The sequence below is a fragment of the Diabrotica virgifera genome, chromosome 1, assembly GCF_917563875.1.
Source record: "Diabrotica virgifera virgifera chromosome 1, PGI_DIABVI_V3a".
Taxonomy (NCBI): Eukaryota; Metazoa; Arthropoda; class Insecta; order Coleoptera; family Chrysomelidae; genus Diabrotica; species Diabrotica virgifera.
In genome coordinates, this window is record NC_065443.1 from 28,962,404 (window position 1) to 28,988,304 (window position 25,901).

Genomic DNA, 25,901 nt, shown 5'->3' on the forward strand with positions numbered 1-25,901 from the left:
CTTCCAAGCTGTGGTTTTAAGCACTTCATATTTTTATTTTGTTCAATGGTTTTTTCTATTTTTTCTTCCTGTATTCTCCTTTGACTTTCCTTGATGTTCCTTCTGATAGCTTTGTTTACCTCTTTGTAATCTACTGTGTTTCTCTTATCTTGTTCTATTAATGTTTTTCTTTTGCTCATGAGGTTTTTTGTTTCCTGGGATATATAGTTTTCCTTTTTTATTCTTGTTTGTGCGACCTCTTTTCCTGCCTTTGCTAATGTATCGGTTAATAGCTGATTTATTTCATCGATATTTTTGTTTTCCAAATCTCTAGTGGCCGGTATACTCTCCCTTATTTTTTATTTATATTCCTCTTTTGCTTTCTTAAAGCAAAATATAATAATAAAATATTAATAAAGGTATTAAATATCTGACGTAAATAATGACGTGCATCGGATTTACACTGTACCAACCGTACCTAACTCACATTGACACTCCAGATATATTCTGGTGTTGACATTCATCTCCGGCTACCTCAACTGATTTTTCATATTACTTCTTCTTTTGCCCTTGAATTCGTCCATATTTGAACATAGGCTTCCCCCAGTTTCCTCCATTCGCTTCTGTTTAGTGCTTTCTGTTTCCAGTGCGTCCCTCCTATCTTTTTAATTTCATCTCCTCATCTCATTTGGGGTCGTCCCTTTCATATTACACTTCGAGGTAAACTTCATTACCTATGTCATTTATTTCTTGGTTCATTCTCCTTCTTATCCAGTTTATATTTCATCTGAGCAAGGAATTTTTTCTTGTTTCATTTTTTTTGTGACGAAGATAGACGGCTTTCGGAGAACGCCCTCTATTTGCGACTAACTACGCAACAAACTGCCAGAAAGGTTATGGTCTCTATATTTTAGGACTCGCAAGGGAATTATTTGTATTGACTATTTGAAACATGGAGAAACAATCAAGAGTAACATAACATTGATAGAATACTAACATTGGTTTATTGAAGCGGTTCAAGACCGGAATCTTAAAGAAAATGGCAAATATTCACGAATTGGACTTTAAATTTATTTAATGTTATTCTGAAGCTATTTTCTGTGGCATTTTTGCAATTAACTAGTTTTGATAGTAAATAAGCCACAATTTTACTAAAAAAAATGATTTTATTAACTTTTCGATGCCCAAATCGGGTGTCGTTGTCAAAATATATTAATATTAATACAAAAAATATAAATATTAATATTTTTTGTATTTTGAGAACGATACCCGATTTGGGCATCGAAACGCTAATAAAATCATTTTTTTAGTAAAATTGTGACTTATTTCCCATCAAAACTTGTTAATTTGAATTTATTCTTTCGGCACAAACCATATAATTCAGATCTGACCCCCTGTGACTCCAATCTTTCCCACTCTAAACAAAATGCTCCATGGCATGAGATCTTCATTGCTCTGATGACGAAGTAATCGCCGAAACTGAAGCTTTAGTCCAAGTAATGAAGCTTAAAATAGGACAAAACCTCGCAATTTTTACAGAATGGATCGATTTGCTTGAAGATTTAAGAAAAAGTAGTGGATAGTCCAAGGATCAAAATCTATATCATGCCAAAAGGCGCTTTTACCATGGTGGTTGCCACCCCATCTCGGGAGTGGAAATTTTTTAGTATATTTTGACCAAAAAAGTGGGTAAAGGCATAAATTCTAAGCAAAAAATGTTCTATTTATTTTTTTGATAAAATTAATAGTTTTCGATTTATTCGCTATCGAAAGTGTTAGATTTTCTGCTAATATAACTCCAAGACTTTTCGTTTTATCAAAATCACTTTACTAAACAAAAACGTACCTTTTGAAAAAATAAACAAAATCATGTTTTTTAATTTTCTTTATGACCAATAGTAATACTTTATTATTTAGCTCTTCTTCGTCAAATGCTAAATATTGTAGTTTCAAAGTCAAAAGACGGGAAAACTATGGGTTTTTAGAGGATAACTTGTTTAACCCGGCACCTGCCACGTGGCTTTGCAAGGCGCCAACTGCCACGTGGGGTGCTCACAGCACCCCTTAAAAATTTTTTGTGATCTACTTGTTTAAAAAACAAAATAATGTGTTGAGTAACACAAGAATATAAAAAAACATGTTTTATTAACTTATTAGCCGCTAATATGTTATAAAAGTTAAAAAATAAAATGAAAAAGGTGTTATAAGCAAATTAGCAAGTACCAAGTCATAATAATAGAAGTCAAGTAAAATATCTAAAAAAATTAAGATTTAGTGAGTATAGGGTCTATATTAATAATTTAAATCAGTTATTTCAATAAAAAATATAAATTTGACCTGTTTATCAAAAACACAAAAAAAAATTAAAACTTAAGTGCCAGACGATGACACCCCAATTCGATTTTAGTGCTATAAGTTCAGAATGACACTAAATAACCACTTCAAACACTAGCACATCTATGCTATATAATATTATAGAAAGCTACTATGACGCACAGCTCCGTTACCAAACTTGAAATACCAAATATTTGATAAAAATGTGTTATGGGGTGCTGGTAGCACCCCACGTGGCAGGTGCCGGGTTAAACTAATTTAAAGTATTTAAAAATCTATTTCCAGAAATAAAAAAGTCTTTAGCTCAAAAATTAATTGACTTATAATGAAAAGAATGTCAGTTTCTATGTTTTCAGCGAAAAAGTGACCGGAAGCAACCCCCTAATCACCACCCTAATTAAAATTAGTCATTGACCTTATTTGGTCTTCTTTATTTATGTATTATTAATAGGTTCTAGAAGTTTGACCGGCTTAGATTGATTAGTTTTTAAAAAATGGAGTTAAAAGCAAATAACGAATTTTTGTAATTTGGAAAAAAAAATGGGAAAAAAAAATAAAAAATATATTTTAGTATGAGATTGTAGCTTATTAAATTCCGAAGAACCTGATAGGCTTTTATATCTTCTAAAAACCTACAAAATTCTTATTTACCAATCTTTCTAAGATTAAAAATAAAAAAGAAACAGCTAAAAAATCAATATATTTTTTTGAAAAAAAAAATGGAGAAATCCAATTAGAAGCATAATAATGTAAGTTAGCAGTGTTTTTAGTCATTGGACTTATTCATTCTTCTTTACTTATGTATTATTAATAGATTTTAAAATTTTGGCTGACTTAGTATGATTATTTTTTTGAAAACTAGAGTTAAAAGCGGATAACAAATTTTTGTAGTTTTGTAAAAAATTCCTTCGGAATAGAAAGATTAGTATCAGAGATACGAAAAAATGTTCAAATATGAAATTGTAGGTTATTTACTTCCCAAGAACTTGGTTGGAAAAAATTTTTTCTACTGCAAAAATTGAGTTAATCGTAAATGAGTATATTATCGAAAAACATTGATTTTTTCGATATAAAACTAACGTTTTCAATAGCGAATAAATCGAAAACTGTTAATTTTATTAAAAAAATGTATAGAACATTTTTTGCTTAGAATTAATGTTTTTATCAACTTTTGCGGTCAAAATATTATAAATTTTCACCCCCAAGAAGGGGTGGCAACCACCCCCATGGTAAAAGCGCCTTTCGGAATCATATACATTTTGATCCTTGGACTATCCACTACTTACTCTGAAATTTTCAAGCAAATCGATCCATTCTGTAAAAATTGCGAGGGGAAAAGCTTCGGTTCCTGGACTACTTATTTGAAAGGCAAACATAAACCGTTTTACAGGAAATCATTGAAAAATTAGAAAATTATTGTAATGATTGTGCTGCACCTTACAGAGATTATTTTAATGTTGTTTTACTAATTAGGCCCGGGCCGTATTGACTGTCGTAATACGTATAATATGTGTTTTTGTGACTTAAGCTTGTTTGCATAAAAAATTTGGATATATTGGCTAGCCTTGCATTCTATTATTTTATGATCTCAGAATTTGGTTGCCGATGTTGCGAGGAGCTACTTTTTTCTGTGTAAACTGCTATAAAATAATAGTCGACACTACATCGTCATTTTTTGAAAATGATTACAAAAGTCTTAAAAATGGTTTGAACTGCTTCGTTTCAACGAGTGTACCACTTTCAGAAAAAATTCAGAGTGCAAATTGAACACGTTTCCTTACGCCCCACGCCTAAACCTCTAGCTCTAGCGCGCTTAGGTTTGGTGATTGCAAAACTATAATTTTTAATTTCAATCGAAAGATTATTAATATCAGTTTTGTTATTACAAAACTCTTATTTTTTTATTTGGAAGTATTGATAATTACTAAAGATTGTCGACATCTTGTCCGACAAATTCAGAGCCTCGTTTCTTTAGTCGGACAACGTAAATATGTTAGTTTATGGCAGGTTGTGTTTTGTGATTACAATAGTCATAATTTTAATTTTTGGAACTTTCAAATAATAGTCGTACATGTTTATTAAATAAGTAATTGTCTGCAGGGCTGCTTTATCCATTAGGCAATATAGGCAGTTGCCTAGGGCGGCAAATTATGAGAGGGCGGCAAAAATACTGTACAAAAAATATTTGTATATAAAAATTAAAATCGAATAACATTTAAGTACATATACGTACCTACATAGTTCATCCATCAATGGAATATAAGTGGGCATTCATTTCTAGAAAACAAATTGCATTTTCGTAACACTATTCATTCAAAAAGGACAGAAGTCGTAAATTTAGGGATTATTAGGCCGTCGAAAAATGTCGCCTTTTCGGGCGGTTTTTTGCTTATAACTATAAATTATGCATCTAACGAAAAAAACTGTATAAAACATTTTTGTAGCTTATGAAAAACCAAAGAGATTAGTTCCTTCGTAAGTCTTCTAGCGATAACATAAAAAGAGATATGGTAGGTGAAAAGAAATTTTTTTGTGCGTGCTCAAATGGAATTTTTAAGATAATTTCAAATTGCGCTCTATAATTTGATCTTATTCTTTTCAAAAACCATTCATTTTAAACCCGTCCAACTTTTTGAATATAGAAATAATACTATAGTAGAAGGTATTCTAGAAGAAAAACGATGCATTTAAATTCTGGTGGATGAGGGGTTAAATATACTTCTCATTTTTCCTTAAAATATATTAGTCATAAGATTTTTTGCACCATATCTCGCTTAGGTTGAATGTAACCGACATTTAACGGTTCTCGTTTTAAAGGTCTTTTCAAGCACTACAAAAGGTATTGGTAGCATTATACCCCTAAAATCGACAATTTCTCTGTTATTTTAAGTTGAATACACCCATTTTAGCATGCACCAAAACAAAATCTTTTTTCACTTACCATCTCTTTTTTTTATTAAAACTAGAAGACTTATGAAAAAATGAATCTTTCTGATTTTTCATAAAGTACAAATGTTTTATATAATTTTTTTCGTTAGATGCACAATTTTTATGGTATTCCCAAAAAAACAGTCTCTGAAAAGTGTCATTTTTCAATGAAAACGGCAAATTTTTAACCACGAATAACTCAAAAAGTATTGAGTTTTCAAAAAAATTCATAAAACAGTTATTGCCTAGAATTAGGTTCTCTGGCCACTTCCGGTGTTAGTTTGATAAAAAAATGTCCACCCCCGAGAAGGGGTGGGAACCACTCCTAAGTTAAAAGCGTCATAGGATATAGCGTAGACTTTGTTTCTTGAGCTATTCCCTACTTACAGTGAAAATATCAAGTAAATTGATGCAGTAGGATGGAATTCGGCGCCAAATACCCTCACTGACTGCACTAATAGATACATGAATGCATTCACTTAAAGGTTCATTTGGATACCACAATAAAATCACCAATCACCAATAATTGACATATCTAAATATTTAAAGAAGAGTGGATTGAAAGATATTTTCTCTAATTTTGATATTGCTTTGCGCATTTATTTGTGCCTCCCAGTTGCCAACCAGTTGTCACTTTCGAAAATGTCAAGAATTTAAAATAGTCATGAAAATAAATGACGCAAGAACGTCTTAACAATTTGTCGATTTTGTCCATAGAAAGTGACGTAACAAAGGCAATAAATTATGACGACATTATAGATGATTTTTCCAAAGAAAAATCAAGAAAGAAATCTGGTGTGATCAAACTGGAATGACAATTTTTATGTATTCTTATTTAAATAAAAAAAATGGTACATGCTTGAAGGGCGGCTACTAGAGAATTGCCTAGGGCGTCAATTGACCTAAACGCGGGCCTGATTGTCTGACAAAAAAATGACGCAAACTTATAAAAAACGAAATTATTGTTAAACAGTGTTAATCTATTTGTACTTTGTCGGTATCATCATAAATCACCTACCTCTAGTCTAGATGCTTCATAACAACGTTTTGTTTGGATATGAAACGTCTAGTAATTAGACTATGTTTACATTCGGTTTCTATTAGGGATGGCGGTTTTTGATAGAACACCGGTTTTCGGTTATACCGGTTTTTTTGCTTACGGTTTAACCTGGCGGTTATAACCGGCCAAAAAACCGGTTTTTCCAAAAACCGGTTTTCGGTTTTTTTAATCCAATAGGTTACAATGTTACATTTACAATGCACTTTAGTTTGCGATACTCCACTCGACTCGATACTCGATATCAATATGATCAAAATTAGCACTATCGAAAGAACAGCAATATCAATATAAATAAAACACAATTTTTAATAAAACCATTTATTCTATTAATTATTATATTTATTTTTTATTTTATTATTATTATATATTTATTGATTATTATTAAATATAATATAGCGTAAGATTAATATACATATTGCAATAATATACAATTAAACCCAACCATTTCAACTTATAAAAAATTTCCCAGACTCTTTCAAATGGGATTTAAAAAAAATAATATCAACATAAATATTTTACTTAAAAATAAATTGGATAATGCAATTTAACATTTATTTTTACTACCATCAAAAAAAATATCATTGTATTTCTTTTAATACGTTTGTATATTTGTATAATAGGTAAATACATTTTAACTCATTTAATACTTCCTGTATGGGTGTATCGTATTGAAAACGTAAGGAAATCCTTGGAGATTCGTATTTGTAATCGGTAATTCGATATTCATAGTCAGAATATTATTTTTGGTAATCAGAAAAAGTTATTCACCCTCTTTCAATGTCAAGAGTCAAGTGTGAAAAATAGGTGATGTTACAAATACCTTTTCAACCAAATATTATAATAAAACTTAATTGTTTCTGGCTGATGTAAGTGTGCACTTTCAGTTTTCTTCTGTATTTATAAAATAAAATTTGAATTATGGTTTTGTTTGGAATAATTACTTGAGAATAATAATAATGATTGGGATCCAAAATAATACCTAACCTAATCCTAATCACCGTAAAAACCTAATAACCGGTTTTTACTTTAAAAAGAAAAAACCGGTTATAACCGGGACAAAAAAACAACCGATAAAACCGGTTATTGCGAAGTAAAAAAACCGGTTTAAGATTAAAACCGGTAGGTTTTTCCCATCCCTAAGTTTCTATACCTTTTGTAACGTTCTAGACGTCATTAGACATAAAGGTAAACAGTGCAACAAGTGAAGGGTCCAGGGATGTATTAGCTCAATGTGTCTAGTAGTGCCACACTACGATATAAAAAGTTTTGAAATTAATTTGTCGGACTGGCTATCTGACAACCAATTTTTGTCGGACAGTGTTATATTTAAATAAAGGACTCTCCAATCTATCACTTGTTATTCGTGTCCGAAATTTTGTAATCGCCAAACATATCCTGCCATAATTAACATATTTACGTTGTACTAAAGAAGCAAGGCTGTAAATTTGTCGGACAACAGATCGACAATCTTTAGTAATAATTAATTATCAATACTTTCAATTGAAAATTAAGAGTTTTGTAATAACAAAACTCTACCGCGCTAGAGTGACATTTTGTGGGTGTCGGACTCGACGAACGCGCTCTCTTATTTGCCTGACAAAAATAATTTATTTGATTCAAATGCATATTTTTTTACTAAAATTAAAAATTATAGTTTTGCAATCACAAAACCTAGCCACGCTAGAGCTACAGGTTTAGGCGGGGGCGTGCTGAAACGCGTCCAACCTGACTCTGAAATTTTTCAGAAAGTGGTAGACTCGCTCAAACGAAGCAGTTAAAACCATTTTTAAGACTTTTGTAATAGTCCATGTGGTGAGACCGCTCCAGTCTGAAAAACATTTCTAATTCGGTTTCTCTGCGGATTCATATTCAAAAATGTTCCCTTTAAACAAATCTGAAGAGTGCCGGAAGGAATTTTTGGGCAGAAATTGTTTAAACAATTTTTTTAAACAAATACATAAAATCACCGTTTATTGCTCCAAAAAAATGTATTTTTAGTTTTTTTGGGTTATTCTAAACAAGAAAGGTATTTTCTGACTGATTTTTCTCAAAAATTGACAGTTTTCGAGTTATAGGCGATTTAAAATCTAAAAAATGCGAAAATACGCAATTTCGAGGCTTAAAAACATATTTAAATTAGTATGTTTAACGGTGCCAATAACTTGGATTAAAGTTTAAACATTCCTTTTCAAGATTCCGAAAAGTGATCGGGTCTAACCTTAATTTAGACCGTAGTTTTTTAATTGTTAATTATGCGTATCCATCCGATTTTTTGCGGGTGCAGCGCACTATTTTCAAAATCTCCTATTTTACTCCGAAAAATATTTTTTCTGGATTCTTTGGGACATTCTAAATAAAATAAGAATCTTGAGATTTTTCTTAAAAGTTAATAGTTTTAAAGTTATAAGCGATTTAAAATCCGAAAAATGACAAAAAAACATATTTTCGCATTTTAAATCGCTTCTAACTTTAAAACTAGTAACTTTTGAGAAAAATGTGAAGAAACTTATATTATTTAGAATGTCAAAAAGAATCTAGAAAAAATATTTTTCGCAGGAAAATAGGAGATTTTTGAAATAGAGCACGCCGCTCCGGCCAAAAAATCGAATAGACAAATGGACATGCATAATTAACAATTAAAAAACTAAGGTCTTACTTGAAGTTAGACCCGATCATTCTTCGGAATCTTGAAAAGAAATGTTTAAACTTTAATTCAAGTTACTGTCACCCTTAAAAATACTAATTTAAATATGAGTTTTTAAGCCTTGAAAATGCGTATTTTCGCATTTTTTAGATTTTAAATCGCCTATAACTCGAAAACTGTCAATTTTTGAGAAAAATCACAAGATACCTTTCATGTTTAGAATTACTCAGTAAACCTAAAAATATATTTTTTTGGAGCAATAAAAGGTGATCTTATGTATTTGTTAAAAAAATTATTTAAACAATTTCTGCCTAAAAAATCCGTCCGGCACCCTACAGATTTGTTTAAAGGGAACATTTTTGAATATGAATCCGCAGAGAAACCGAATTATAAATGTTTTTCAGACGGGAGAGGTTTCACCACATGGACTAAAATCATTTATGATGACAGCTGATGATGTACTGTGGACTATAACTACTACTAATACTTCATTTAAATCTCCCAAAACATCTGTCAAAGTGCACTTATACTAGCCTGACTTCTATCACTAAAAAATAAACACTTTAATATACGTAACAAATACATTTTATGCAACAAAAATCGACATGGGCGAGAAAAAATACTTCCCGAGTGATATATTGTTACAAATAAGCAAACACAATAATTTTAAACACTAAGTCTATTAAGGTTTAAATCCAATAAACGGTCGATTAAGTTGAAAACCTAATTTAGGGCCACCCCTTAGGGTCATGTACGCTATACGCAATTCTAAGCACGTAACAGCAGTTTCAGTCTGTTAAAATTAGAGAGAATTTCACGATCAACTCGCTTTTACCATTAGGTAACCTGATTTGCGTGAAAAATGCAGAATTGCAGTACTTCTCAACGATGTAAACTATCAGAGACGTTGTGTCATGCTCCTATTCCTCTTAAAAATACTCGGCGTATATTACCTGCATCTTGTATTCCCTAGAGCTTTAGTTTTGAAAAATAAATTCAACAACAAAACAATTTTAATATATGAAAAGCGTTTTAGGAAAGTACGTTTCTACTGAAACTTCTGACAAAAATATATAACCTATTTCGGATATTACGTAAATTTAAAATAAGGATAAGGTACAAGAATATTTGAACATTTCCTTTATTTAAGCAAAATTTCTCTAGATGTATAAAAAAGTACCATAATCCCAATAACTTCAATATCCCTAATAATGTATAACTAATATTTATTTACAAAGCTCAACAGCCCTTCAAGGCCTAGAGCTATAAATACATTAATATAATAGAATAATATTATACTTATATATTACAAATCAAGTGGGGTGGCTTCGTCCAATTATGCTCCTTGCCTATTAAATTGATTTATTATTCTCCTTCAGTCATCCCTACTTGTTTCTCTTTCTTTCCAACCAATAATTCCTTCATTTCTGAGATCTTCCTATAGTATAGTACATGGCTTAACACCCCATGTGGGATTTCGCCGCTTTCGTTTTCTAGATCCATTTTACGGGGTGGATCAGTCCCCATGATCATTGTATTTGTTCACTAATATGTCTCAATTTCGTCCGGTCTATTGCCTTCTTTTTCCATTTAGTAATTCCTGCCCCTCTTAGGTCCTCCTCTACTTCAGTTAACCATTTTGATCTGGGTCGACCACTTCTTCTTTTTCCTCCTGGTTGCCAAAATACCATAGCTTTTGATACTGATTCTGGTCCTTGTCTCCATTTAATTCTTCTAAAATTTCTTTATTCGTTCTCCTTATATACTCTTGTTCCTCGATTCTCACTGAACCCAGCATTGTCCTTATTATCTTCCGTTCATTTATCCTTAATTACTCTTCTTCTTTTTTTGTCATAGTCATCGTTTCTGCTGCATACATCGTTATTGGTCTTATTATTCTTTTATATATATTCATTTTTGTTTGTTTGGTCAATATTTTACTCTTTAGTAGTTTTCTATTTGGTTGGTATACCCGGTTTGTAGCAGTAATTCTTTCTTCGATCTCCGTTCTTCTTTCCCTTTTGTTGTTTATAATAACGCCCAGGTATTTAAATTTCTGTACTTCCTCGAATTTTTTATTTCCTATCCTTATCTCTCCGTTTGTTCTGCTTTTCCGAGTCTCGTTAATTTTGTTTTCTGTTCATTAATTCTTAGTCTTATCTTCTTTCCCTCTTCTTCAATCTCCATTAATACTTTTTCATGATTTTTCGTGTTGCATAGGCGATTAGTTGGTAACCTGATGCTCTTAGGTTTCCCTTGTGGATCTTTCTTAACACAAAATCTACTGTCAGGTTAAATAGTGTTGCTGACAGTGAGTCACCTTGTCTCACGCCTTTATTTATTTCGAACTCTTCTGTTTCCCCTTTTTGTGTTAGAATACTGATTTTCGATTTGTTCATTGACATTTTTATTAGATTTCTTAACTTTTTACTTACTCCTTGTTATTTTAGGGCTTTCATTATTTCCTTTCTCTTTATTGAGTCAAACAAAGTCTATAAATAATATTTCTATTTCATGTTGATGTTCGTGTGCTTTCACCATGATTTGTTTAATGGTATGTATTGCATCTGTTGTTGATCTGCCTTTTACGAAGCCGCATTGGTATTGTCCTGTAAAATTTTTTGTTTCATCCGTTAACCTCTTTTGTATTATTGATGATAATATTTTATAGGCAACGTTTAATAGTGTAATACCTCTGTAGTTCTTACACTTATATGCTGGTCTCCTTTTTTATGTTGTTCTGAAGCTATTTTCTTGTGGCATTTTTTATAATCAAGTATATTCAAATGGGAAATAAGCCACAATTCTACCTAAAAATGATTTTATTAACGTTTCGACGCCCAAGTCGGGTGTCGTTGTCAAAATACAAAATAATACTAAATAAATAAAAATGTTGTTGCTTAGTAAAAAATTCTTCTAATAATTTATTTAATCTGACTCATTTATATCGGCAATTCAGACACGTATTATACATTTTAAAGTAGACGACTTTAAAATGATATTGCCAATATTGATGAGTTGCGTTCCTGTGACGACTTTACTAAAAGATAGTTCATTCGATTACATGAAATCAATCCCAACTCAAGAATATCCGCCACAAAAAATCATAGCATGTGATCTGTCTTTAAAAAGACAACCAAATGCAACGGTGGCACTGAAATTCTCGCGTTAGAGATTCCATAGTAAATCACGAGGGAAAACCAGGAAAACCTCGTGATACTATCCCGACATCGTAAGTATTTGGGTTTTATTTAGTTTACTCCCAAAACTAATACCAAATTCTGACTTGATATTTTAAATTTTAAATAATACTAAAATACTAAATATGTACTAACTCGATATGTTACTGATTTACTAATTGTGGTATTTTCTTTCTATTGACTTCCTCCTTTAATATGGGTAACCACATCCTACTGCATTCTACCGAGGAATTTGCGACACAATTGGTTTCATTTAGCATAATTAGAGCCGCTTCTTTGATTGTTCTCTTTTTACTATCTGCTTCTTTTAAGACTATACTTGAATCTCTCCACTGAATGTATTTATAAAATACCTTGTGAATGCGAACAATTTTATATAGGTGAAACGTCAAGACCATTAGACGTTAGAGTAAATGAACATCAGTCTTATATAAAAAATAGAGAATTTGATAGATCTCAAATATGTCAACACGCATGGAATAATGAACATAGAGTTCAGTGGAGAGATTCAAGTATAGTCTTAAAAGAAGCAGATAGTAAAAAGAGAAAAATCAAAGAAGCGGCTCTAATTATGCTAAATGAAACCAATTGTGTCGCAAATTCCTCGGTAGAATGCAGTAGGATGTGGTTACCCATATTAAAGGAGGAAGTCAATAGAAAGAAAATACCACAATTAGTAAATCAGTAACATATCGAGTTAGTACATATTTAGTATTTTAGTATTATTTAAAATTTAAAATATCAAGTCAGAATTTGGTATTAGTTTTGGGAGTAAACTAAATAAAACCCAAATACTTACGATGTCGGGATAGTATCACGAGGTTTTTCCTGGTTTTCCCTCGTGATTTACTATGGAATCTCTAACGCGAGAATTTCAGTGCCACCGTTGCATTTGGTTGTCTTTTTAAAGACAGATCACATGCTATGATTTTTTGTGGCGGATATTCTTGAGTTGGGATTGATTTCATGTAATCGAATGAACTATCTTTTAGTAAAGTCGTCCCAGGAACGCAACTCATCAATATTGGCAATATCATTTTAAAGTCGTCTACTTTAAAATGTATAATACGTGTCTGAATTGCCGATATAAATGAGTCAGATTAAATAAATTATTAGAAGAATTTTTTACTAAGCAACAACATTTTTATTTATTTAGTATTATTTTGTATTTTGACAACGACACCCGACTTGGGCGTCGAAACGTTAATAAAATCATTTTTAGGTAGAATTGTGGCTTATTTCCCATTTGAATATCCTTTTTTATGGATCGTTATATTCTGTCCAATTTCCCACTGGTTCGGCATTGTCTCCCCTTTCCATATTTTTTTAATCAATTCATGAATTTTTTCATGCAATATGCACCCTCCGTATTTTATTAATTCTATATTTATTTCGTCCTTCCCAGGTGTCTTTCCATTATTCCCCTTCATTATAAAGTTTTTTACTTCTTCTAATGTAGGTTCCTGTGTGATCGTTTCTTCTTCGTCCTCGGAGATCTTCCTATACGCTGTCAAACCATCGTTGTGTGGGGCTTCCTTACCTTGTTTCGTAATTTGGCCCCGTTTTAGGATCATCTTTGACATCCTGTTCCTTTCCATTCTCATCACGTGTCTCATTTATTTCACTCTCTGTGCCTTTATGAAGAGACTGATGCTTGGTTCATTATACAGTCCCTTTAGCTCCCTTTTTGTTCTTCGCAACCAACCTTCCACCGTACTTTTGCCTCCATATATAGCTCTGAGCATTTTTCTTTCCCATCTTTCCAATTTCTCCGTATTTGCTTTTCTCATTGTCAATACTTCGTTGCCATAGGTCACTATGAACCATATTACCGTTTTATATAGGTATTGTTTGTGCTTTGTTTTTCTCCATACATATTTGGATTTCATCAGTGTCCTTATAGTGCATTAGTGCAAATTGAATACATTCCTCACATAAAGAACTAAACTAATGTTAGTTCAAAGTGAGTTATTGGCAATTGAATGTGCATTTTTTTCGACGAGTACTCAAATCTAAGTATTCAATAGGGATGGGAAAAACCTACCGGTTTAAACCTGAAACCGGTTTTTTTACTTCGCAATAACCGGTTTTACCGGTTGTTTTTTGTCCCGGTTATAACCGGTTTTTTCTTTTTAATAAAAACCGGTTATTAGGTTTTTACGGTGATAAGGATTAGGTTAGGTATTATTTTGGATCCCAATTATAATTATTATTCTCAAGTAATTATTCCAAACAAAACCGTAATTCAAATTTTATTTTATTTTATAAAATACAGAAGCAAACTGAAAGTGCAATCCCACATCAGCCAAAAACAATTATTAAGTTTTATTATAATATTTCCTTGAAAAGGTAGTTGTAATCATAATATTTATATAAGAAGTGATCTGGTTGAGTTAGACGCAAGCATCATATATTTTTCACACTTAACTCTTGACATTGAAAGTGGGTGAATGACTTTTTCTGATTACCAAAAATAATACTCTGACTATGAATATCGAATTGCTGATTACGAATACGAATCTCCAAGAATTTCGCTACCTTTTCAAAACGATACACTCATACAGGAATTATTAAATGAGTTAAAATGTACCTATTCTACAAATATACAAACGTGTTAAAAGTAATACATGTTCTTTCGATAGTACTAATTTTGATCATATTGATATCGAGTCGAATGGAGTATCGCAAACTATAGTGTATTGTAAATGTAACTTTGTAACTTATTGGATTAAAAAACCGAAAACCGGTTTTTCTGAATACCGTTTTTTTGGCCGGTTATAACCGGCAGGTTAAGCCGTAAGCAAAAAAAACCGGTATAACCGAAAACCAGTGTTTTGTCAAAAACCGCTATCCCTAGTATTCAATCTTAAATAACAGGAAAACGATGCAATGTATAAAATATTCCTGCAAAACATTTGCCAAAGTACTTCAGAATACCTATCAAATGAGCTTCAGAACAAAGTAATAGCGTCAAAATTAAGCAAGTTATAATAAAAATAATAGAACCATTTCGAATTTTTTAGGAAAAATGAAAAATAAAACATACACCATTTCCACAAAAATAAAAATTTATAGTAATCCTTACAAGAACTTCTTTATATTAGCATAAGTAATGTTTTCGATAATTCTGACCGGTTTAGAATGCATATTTTTGAAAAAAAAAAGATATAATTTAAAAAAATCATGATTTTTAAAGTTATTGTAATTCTCATATTCTTTTGATAACTCCAAAAATACTTAATATATGTAAAAAATTATATATAACCAAATTTTAGTTTTTTCTGTGCCAAATATTTAACCTGTTTTACTATTTCTATAGGGTAAAAAATAACCGAGATAGAAACGTACTTAAATTTTGAAACTTAAATTTTGCTGTGGGAACCATGCAACCGGGGTCATTTATCCTTTTATTTTTAAAAAAGTAAGGGGTTTAAAGATTAGGTTTAACGTGCTTAAATAGCACTTGGAATTAGCTTTCAAACAGTTTTTAGATGAACCTGATATCGTAAACACGAACGGAGTTATTAAAAAACACAATAACATTTTTTGGGAAAATTTTTAAAAGATAAATTTTAACTTTATCAACATGTTCGGGGGCTCGTTTTATAGATATTTTTTTTAAGTACTTTGAGAAATGTTTAATACGTTTATGTTATAAACTGCATCAATTTCCCGTTATTTCAGCTTGAATAGTTAAAGATTTTTACTCGCCGAAAAAAATATACCATCAATTACCTATAACAATTTTGATAGTAATAACTTTTTTGTAAAAACTTACACTTTTTGAGTTATTGATGAAAAATTTGTTAAAACGTGCATTTTTCTCAAGAAAAACTAAAATCTTTTATCTTTAATAACTCAAAAAGATTTGATTTATTTTAATAACTTTATATAACAAATTTTGCTTGAAATTTGTCCCCCTATCGATTTATGGGATTATTTTTAATATAATAATTTTCATCCCGAGAAGGGGTGGCGTCCACCCCCAGGGTAAAAGCGCAAGTTGGCATCATGTCACCTTTTTCCTTGAGATACCCTCTAATCACTCACCAATTTTCACGCAAATCGATGAAGGTTCAACGAATTCGGAGGTAATAGCTCATATCCACCTCCAGTGACTCCACTGTTAGGCTTCCCATCTTTTTATTTGCCTTTGCCAATCTGGCATTCAGTTCCCATTTTTCCTGACCGTTCGCGTCTATAATAACCTCCAGATACGTAAAATGGACCACTCTCTCGAAATTATGGGTGGTCAAAAGTCACAAACTATACAGGTTCTGAATCGGCCCTAGCCCTCTCTTAAAACATAGACAAAAATTCAGATCAGTGTAACTTTTCCACACACATAAGTACACAAATACCCACAAACATTTTCCCCTTTTTGAATAAAAATTGAGTAAAATCTCTGAGCTCGGTAACTTTTGACTGATATGACTGATTTTCAAAATTAATTTCTTAAAAAGATAATGATCAGTAACATCAGAAACTTCAGAGATCGGACATAAATTTTAGAAATTTGTATGAGTTTTGGGGACTAGATTTAAAAACAGACATGAAATGGGGAGGGCCGTAAAACCCAAGGTTCATAGATAGGGGGTAGGTTGTCTCGTAACTATGTGGGCGGAAGCGAGGGGGAGGGGAATGCCTTCGTCACTCGTACGACAAAGTCAAACTTGACAGTTGTTTGTGGTTGAATTTCCGTATATTTTTTGGAATTTTCTTATAATATCGTTCACTTGTTTAATAATTGTTGAGTTTTTAAGTATATAAGGACAATATTACTATAAATACTTAGTGTTTGGGTCCTATATGAAGGCAGTAATGACTTGTGAACTGTGTTTTCGTAGCTGTGATATATATATAGTATTTTTACTACAAAAGCGATATTACGTAGGTCAAAATTTATGACGTAAGAGAACTGTCAAAACATTAGAATGTGACTTTTCATTATTGGCATGTTTATAATAAACATGGCAATAATAAAAAGTCACAATCTAATGTTTTGACAGTTCTCTTACGTCAAAAATTTTGACCTACGTAATATCGCTTTTGTAGTAAAAATACTATAGTAGATTAGTTTAACAATTAAAAATGTAGTTTTGTATATTATAATAATGAAATATTTTTTAGATGAGTGGCGGTAATATTTGTAGCATTAAAAGCAACTCCAAAATTCCTGAAACAGGTGGAAACAAATAAATGTTTTTTACATTTCCCAAATACCTTAACTTTATCAAACACTGGATAATAAAATGTTGCCATACAGATAAATGGGGCTCTAAACATAAGAAAATATGTAACAAATACTTCCTCGTGTCTGAATATGTTAATTATGTTATGTGTTTTTTTTTAACTTAATTATAAATTATTTATATTATTCGTTCTTTTGTTGTTGCATACGACTAAAAATTATAAAAATGCTGCCCATTCTACGAAAAACATAATATGTAAGTACCTACATATTATTAGTATTTTTTCTTTTAAACTTTTTCATCTATTTTTTGGACTTTTGTGCGAATTAAACTGTTTTCTCCATTTATAATAAGTGTTAAATCAATTCTCGTTTTTTGTCAGCAGACTATTGATTTTTAAGGGGAAAATTGATATAATTACCAATATAAAACCACTTAATATACCTATACCCAAGAAAATCCCAAAATATATTGCAAAACCTAAGTTTTTGAACCTTTTATTAGCATTGAAACTTATGACAATTTTAAAATTGTCGTACGGATGACGTATTCCCGCCTTTAAAAAGCGAGAATTTGATTGGTCTACAGTTACGAGAGAACCTATGCAATAAGTAGTATTCGTCCGGTGCCAGCCACCGGAGGAAGACGTGCCAGCAGCGGAGCGGAATAGCAGCGACACAGCCAACGAAGTAGGAGTGGCTCGACTGTGAACTTTTCAGTTCAGTCTTGAATGTAAGCAAGACAGCAGTTGAGCGCTTCTCACTCTCTGAGGGGAGAAGGAGAGGCAAAGTCCGATCGACTGGATGTGGTGAAACTTAGGGAATTTGATTTTATTGTTCTATTTTATTGTTTTATTGTTTTATTGTTTGATTTTATCAGTTAACAGAAAAAGTAAAGCGGGCTCGACGTGAGCCCGCTACTGGATTTCTACTGTGCCTTCGTAAGGGTAGACACTGCAAGGTGTAGTTCTTTGGAATCTACATCGGGTAGCCCCGGCCCCTAGGTCAGTAGAACGAGAACATCAAGAGGATCCCGTACTTAGTTCTGTCTGGGTACGTGAACAACCGCGATGGGGACAGGAAAACCAACCCTGAAGCCGAGCTGGCGTCGGGCCAGTCGGCGAAAAAAAGGTTCGCCAAAATTAGAGATTCTCCCCCCCCCCCCCCAGACGATTGATCGAGCTAGGTCTCGATCACCCCCCCCTATGGCCACTCCGCCAACACATGAAGATCCACGCAAAGTGGTTCTTAGCCTATTACAGAAAAAACAAACAGATGAAAGCGAAGAGGAAACCGAAGAAGATACCGAGATGAAATCCGAGGAAGACTCCGAAGAGGACACCGACACCGAGGACACGGAAAGTGAAGCCCCCAGAAAGGCAGAGAGAAAGAGCTCCCAGAGAAAAAGATCAAGAAGGGCTGTGAGGAAGGTGGCCTTGCAAAAGCTCGAAACTCTATTTGAAGATCAGCAAGATCAGATAGAAAAGCATGAAGACGAGACAGCCCGGCATAGGGCCGAAAAGGAGCGACTAACTGCCGAAATCGAGCGACAAAGAGAAGAGATGGCGAAGATGTCAGCCCGGATGGACGACCTGCTGAAAGAGTTGAAAGAAACTCGGAAACTGATAGAGAAGCAACACCAACAGGAGAAGCAGCCACCAAAGCTACCGAGGCCACAACAGGACAAAAACCCAGCGACCAAAAAGCCACCGTCGGCTGAAGAACCGAAGCCAAAAAAGAAGAAAGAAAACTTTCCACCACTGCCACGAGGACCAGAAAGCCAGCCCCCCCCCCCAGAGCAAAACACAGATGGTGAGACGCCTACCTTGAGACGATCTGGCGATTCAGAGACAGAAGACATGGAAACAAACGAAGAAACCGCCGTGTTGCCCGAACAACCAGCAACACCTCACAGAAAGCCGCCTGTAATTAAATTACAGAGAGTGAATGAGACAGGGGCTATCCTCACCATAGCCCAAAAATTAAAAGTCTATACGACAAACAAAATCTCCAGGAAAGGCAAAGAAACACTCATCCAGGCGAAAAGCCTGGAAGATTATAAATAAAATGGTGAGGACAATAGAAGAATACGCAGAGGCACACAAAGACAAGAGGCTACAGTGGGTAGCCTTCCCAGTAGAAGTGGATATAAAACCCAAAGTGGTTTTAAGAGGATTGCCCTCAAACACCACCAAGGAGGAAATCCAAGAAGAGATGGAAGTACAACACCAAATAGTCTGCCAAGCAGCTAAGAATATGACCACAAGAGCCGGCCCCAAAAGGACACTACCGATGTTCGTACTGACTCTGAATCGCGAGGACGTAAAAAAGGCTAAGCTGATCACCAATCTGTGCCACATGAAGGTATTAGTAGAAGACCTACGAAAAGCGACAGGGCCAACGCAGTGCTTCAACTGCCAGGGCTTCCACCATGCACAGAACGCGTGCCACAAAGACCCCAGATGTGTGAAATGCGGAGAAGATCACCCCTCGAAGCAATGTAAAAGGCCCAGAGAAACAAAGGCAACCTGCGCCAACTGCCACGGAAGCCATCCCGCAAGCTACAGAGGATGCCCTAGATGTCCAACCTGGAGCAGACCACCACAACAGAGGCCACAACAGCAGACCAACAGACGACAACAGGCAACCGCAGTCTCCTATGCCAAAGCCACACAAGCCAATAACCAACAAGCCACCACAGCGATCCTCCCAGACGAAGACTACCTAGTCAGACTAGTCACCAACATAGTGACCAAGGTAGTCCAAGAAGTCATCCAAGATACCAAACAGACGATCAGGTAAAACCAGCATACAAACAAAAAAAAAAACAAAAAAAAGGCGTAAGCCACCAAAAAAATCATAAAAACAAAATAATCATAAAATTCTTGAGTTCCAAGCCATTGGACCGAGCTCAGTGGGGCTTGGTACAATGACTTGGGGCCCAAGCAAGCAATTTTAGTTCTGCAGATAAGTAAGTAAGAAGATAAAGGCATAGAGCGCATCACGCTGGCCTAGTTTTGCATTCGATTAGGGCACCACATTGGAATCTTATTACCCAGGATTCCATTGTGAAGAGCATTTGCCTACGATAGTTGTGCCCCCATCGCGCATCAGCATGCTATGGGGGGAAAGGGATGGCCTGGGGCATTGGAGCGAGGTGGGGTGATCCCTGTTTTTAAACTCGGGTTAAAATACCTCGCCCCAATTAATTTGTTACACCCGAATGTACTTTTTTTCGAAAGGGTGGACATCTCCCACAGGTCGGGTTGAATCAAATTGCTTGCTTGCTTGCTATGCAATAATCTAATAACGTTGCGTAAAACCCACACCCTGACACCCTTGTACCAAATGGATGGTTGACACATGGATTGATGGGTCTTTTCCTAAATTTTAAGATGGTTCAAAGAAGGTTACTTATCAGACTTTACTACTTAGTTACTTGGTATAAATATATTGTTGTATAGAAGTGTTTGATTGGATAGTATTACTAAATTTGTGCAAAATAATAGGTGTTTATTTTCTACTAAGTATTAGCTGGACATAAACTCGAAAAGATAAAGGAAAACACAGGAAACATACTTTTTTAATCGCAAAGTAGATTTAAGTGACAGATTTAAAATGTTTCCTGTAAACGTCTATTAACAATCCATATTATAACCTTTTTGTAAGTTAACTATTCTACTATCACTCATCAAACATACATATTCCATTTAGTACCAGGTTTCATGTATAGTTTACTTGTAATTAATTACAGTATTACGTATCAATCGCTTATTGTATTATGTGACCTTTCCATTGGCAATATCAATGATGGTAATACGCCTGAAAGCGATAAAGTGAAACATAATATAATGAAAATGTACCTATCAAATCAACAGTTTAAACAGTTGATATTAGTCCAGTCGTCATAGATTTGATCCAACAAGACGAACAAGCTCAATTTAACTGAGAATATCAATTTGCGAACCCAAAAATATTAAAAAATTTTTGGCACTCTTACCCTCGGTCTTCCCACTAAAACACCCCTGGTAAAACGTTGATTTACCAAAAATCTGTACGCCGCGGCGTACAAAACATATTTCAAACAAGAAAAGTAGCTGAGATAATTCTGAATAAAAATGTTAATTAAGGGGTAGTCTCAAAATCTTGGTCCATTGCTATTTAAATAATTACATTAACTTTTTTCGAATCCTGAGATAACAAATAAGTATTTTAAAAAAATTTAAACGCAGAATGAAAGATTACATTATTACCGAGGGCCAAAAGTCCCTGAAAACTTCTATAATATTTATTTTAATATAATAGTACCTACGTTCTTTAAAGGTAAAATATTGCAAAACCTCTAAATTTTAAAGAACCGCTTGGATTGACATGAAATTTGGCATACACATAGCTAACAAGTCAAAGAAAAAAAGTGATATTGTGTCGATGTATGCTTTTGCCCTAGGGGTGAGTTTCACCCCCCATTTGGGATGAAAAATATATGTTCGGAATAAGTCCGGAAATCGATAAAATTACTAATTCTAAGCAACTTTTGTTCTATAAAGTTTTTTCACCAAGTTAATGATTTTCGAGTTATTTGTGAGTGAATATGTTAATTTTTCTACAAAATAACCACATTTTTAGACGGTTTCTCGCAAATAAACTCAAAAAGTAAGTATTTGGTCGAAAAAAAATTCTTGTCAAAAATATAGCACGTAAAAAAGTGAAAAACATATTATGGTGTATATTAGGTGACTATACCTATCTAGTAGGAGCGAAGTTATAGCTAATGAAAAATAGATTCATATTCGTCAAATTCCAAATCGAATATTTTAACGTGCCATAACCAAAAAACGAAGCACTTTTTTGGGGAAAAGTCATTTTAACTTTTTTAAAGTGTTTAAAAAATGTGTATTTTTGTTCTTAAAAAAAATTTAGCATCAAAAGTAAACAAGTTACGCTCAAAATAAAGTTGGTCCCTTTTTTCGGTAAGAAATCGGGAAAATCACCCCCTAATTAGCATTTTAAATGAACTTAATTGTTACCACTTCACAAGTTTTTTACTCGCGTATGTATTGATCATATGATCTGTAAGTTTCATCGGTTCAAAGTCCTTTTTTTAAAAGAGCTGTAGTTAAAAGGGCTTGAACGAGTCACTTATCACGAGTGTATGAAAATTTAGAAACACGATCTTAACCAATTTTTATCTTACAGAAAAACAAAAAAATACAAAATATTCAGAAAATTAAAGCTGACTTTATTTATTGTATAAGATTTTTGGATCTCTAATAATTGTTAAGTTATTTTGAAAAAAAGAATTTTTTTCAAAATTAAAATTTTTAAAAATTTTACATTAAAACCAAATTTTTTCAAAAATAAACACTTTGTATCGATGAAACTTACAGATCATATAAACACAACATAAGTAAAATTACTTATGAAGTGGTAACGATTAATTTCATTTAAGTTGCTAATTGGGGAGTGATCTTCCTGATTTTTTTTTTGCCAAATCAAAAGGGTCCAACTTTACTTTGAGCGTAACTTGCTTACATTTGATATAAGCTTACATTTGCTTACATTTGACGTACACGTTTTGAGTTATTAGCGAAAAACCGTAAAAAAACGTGGTTATTTTGTTGAAAAATGAACATATTCACTTTCCAATAACTCGAAAAGTATTGATTTGGTGAAAATACTCTATAAAAAAAGGTTTTTAAAATTAGTCAGTTTATCCATTTTGGGACTTATCTTGGACATGTATTTTTTCACCCCCGAGATGGGGTGAAAGTCACCTCCAGAGCAAAAGCACACATCGGCACCATATCACTTTTTTTCTTTGGCATGAGCTATGCGTATGCCAAATTTCATGTCAATCCAAGAGGTTTTTTAAAATTTACAGCAAAATCCGTGAAAGGATGTACTATAAGTTACAGGAGTAAAAAAATAAGAGAAAAATTTTGAATTTTAAATATTAATTTCATTTAAAAGAAACTTTTTGTTAATTCTAAGGGGCTTTCGGCTCTCGGTGACAATATAATCTTTCACCCTGCGTTCAAATTTTACAAAATTATTTATTAGTTTTCTCAGGATTAAAAAAATATGAATGCATTTAAATATCATTGGACCAAAATTTTGCGCCTACTCGTTAATACTTTTTGTGTAGAATGAGTCGTTCTCTCAGAAACAACGCCATCTCAGATCCATCTTCGATTTTGAATGTTAATTACGCCTGAGAAATCAGTATTTTAAATAGAATATAACAATTACATTACTAATATTTAATCAGAGTGTTGTATTGAGAAGAATAAAAATGGGCGAATATTGCTGCTTTCGAATACATACTTTTTTCAGTTTGCCACAAATAGTCTAGTAGCAACATAGGAGGTCCCGTGGACACTTTTAGGTCGCCGCGATTTGATGGTGGTATTATAGGTTTTTTGGGTCGCTGAATCTAATGGAAATGGTCTGAAAGCCCAAATGTGGTGCGTTTAATTGTTATTAGCAAATTATGACAAAATTCGGTGTTTTTCAGGAAGCCCTGTAAATAAATTGATAGTGTTAAGGTGTAAGCCCTGGTGTATTTTTGGTAGCTGAATCGAATGCGACTAATAGTCGCGATTACTCAAAATATGTTCTTATTTTGTTAATAACAAAGTAATAGTTTATTCGTAGAAAAGCTAGAAATGCACTATCTACAGCAAGTTTGTAGTCTTTTTAGTATTTTTATACGCTAAATCGATTGCCGCTTGTCGTGATAGCTTAAAACACGTTCCTACTTTGTTAATAAATTATTGCAAAAATTACGGTTTATACCTAGTACGTTCGATCACGGTTTTTGCTCTAAATTTTAAAAATCCACTTGGTTTGACATGAAATTTGACATACACGTAGCTAACATGTCAAACAAAACAAGTGATAGTTTGCCGATGTCTGCTTTTACCCTAGGGGTGAGTTTCACCCCTTTTTGGGGGTGAAAAAAGAAACCTTTAAAATAAGCCCGGAAGTGTATAAACTAATTAATTCTAAGCAACTTTTGTTCGATACGTTTTTTCACTAAGTCAATACTTTTCGAGTTATTTGGTTGTTTTGTTGAAAAATGAATATTATTCACTCGCAAATAACTCTAAAAGTATTGACTTAGTGAAAAAACTGTATAGAACAAACTTTGCATAGAATTAATCAGTTTACTCAATTCCGGACTTATTTTAAAAGTTTCTTCTTTCACCACCGAAACGAGGTGAAACTCACCCCCAGGGTAAAAGCACACATGGGCACAATATCACTTGTTTGGTTTGACATGTTAGCTACGTCAGCTACGTGCATGCCAAATTTCATGTCATTCCAAGTGGTTTTTTAAAATTTAGAGCAAAAACCGTGAGTAAACGTACTATAAACGGTTGTTTTTGAAATAATTTAATATTAATAAAGTCGGAACATGGTTTAAGCTATCACGACTAGTGACAATCGATTTAGCGTATACAAATACTATGAAAAAGACTACAAACTTGCTGTAGATAACGCATTTCGAGCTTTTCGGCGAATAAATAAAAACACATTTTGAGTAATCGCGACTATCAGTCGCATTCGATTCAGCTACCAAAAATACACCAGAGAAGACCTTAATACTATCAATTTATTTACAGGGCTTCTAATAATTCCTTAAAAACACCTAATTTTACCATAATTTGTTAACAATAATTAAACGCATCACATTTGGGCTTCCAGACCACTTCCATCGGATTCAGCGACCCAAAAAACCTATAATACCACCATCAAATTGCGGCGAACTAAAAGTGTCCACGGGACCTATATGTTGCCACTAGACTAAAATGAAAACAGTTTCTACAAAATTGTTAAATAAATAAGCGTTGCGCGAATAAAATCAATAAAATTTATAACTTTCTATATTATCTATATGAAATGGTAACAAATCAATTGGAAGTTCTTTCTGACAAAATACATGGAACGTTTTCGTAATCTGACGTTCCAAATTTTTAACCGGTTCCACAATTAAAACTGCCCTTGTTCCAGTGTTCCCATGCATCAAAATTTGTCCGACTAGACACTGTTAAGCTATTAACAAATTTTCAGCTTGCTATTAATCAACTTTTTTTTCTTACGCGGGATCCAGGTCTAGTGTCTTAATCATATTACAACTAATTTTGATTTGAGTAGTATCTTTAAATGTAGAGAGGTGAAAATACTGAATAGAAGGTTTAATGATTAAAAGTACAATAGATTAACAATAGATTACTTTTTACCTGTTCCGGAAACTTAACCCATTCTCTGTCTGTCGAAGAGGATGGAACTCGGCTAGGAGGCATTCTGTTGAACGGCACCTGACTAGATTAACCTTACCACTCGCTGGCGCGTGAACGGTACCTGACTGAAGTAACCATATCACGCGCTGGCGTGTGGGCGGCAGCGAATGGGTTAACCACACCATTCAAATACAAATGACTTTGTAATAAGTTTAAGAGTAGGGTTTTCTTAAATATCTTGTGTGTGTGTGTGTGTGTGTGTGTGTGTGTGTGTGAAAAAATGGCTTGGATGCGAGTCCGTTAGCCACAGATTTTTATTTTA

At 33.2% G+C, this 25,901-nt stretch overlaps 1 protein-coding gene across 1 annotated transcript in view; it reads left to right on the forward strand.

The window, feature by feature from the left end:
- Positions 1 to 21,247, forward strand: part of LOC126886735 (acidic leucine-rich nuclear phosphoprotein 32 family member A-like) — a 44,835-nt gene extending 23,588 nt beyond the window's left edge. Inside the window, exons 4-5 of the mRNA XM_050653755.1 lie at positions 18,612 to 18,822; positions 21,091 to 21,247. Of these exons, the coding sequence (XP_050509712.1) occupies positions 18,612 to 18,822; positions 21,091 to 21,247 (368 nt within the window). The remainder of the gene's footprint in view (positions 1 to 18,611; positions 18,823 to 21,090) is intronic.
- The last annotated feature ends 4,654 nt before the right edge of the window (positions 21,248 to 25,901 follow it).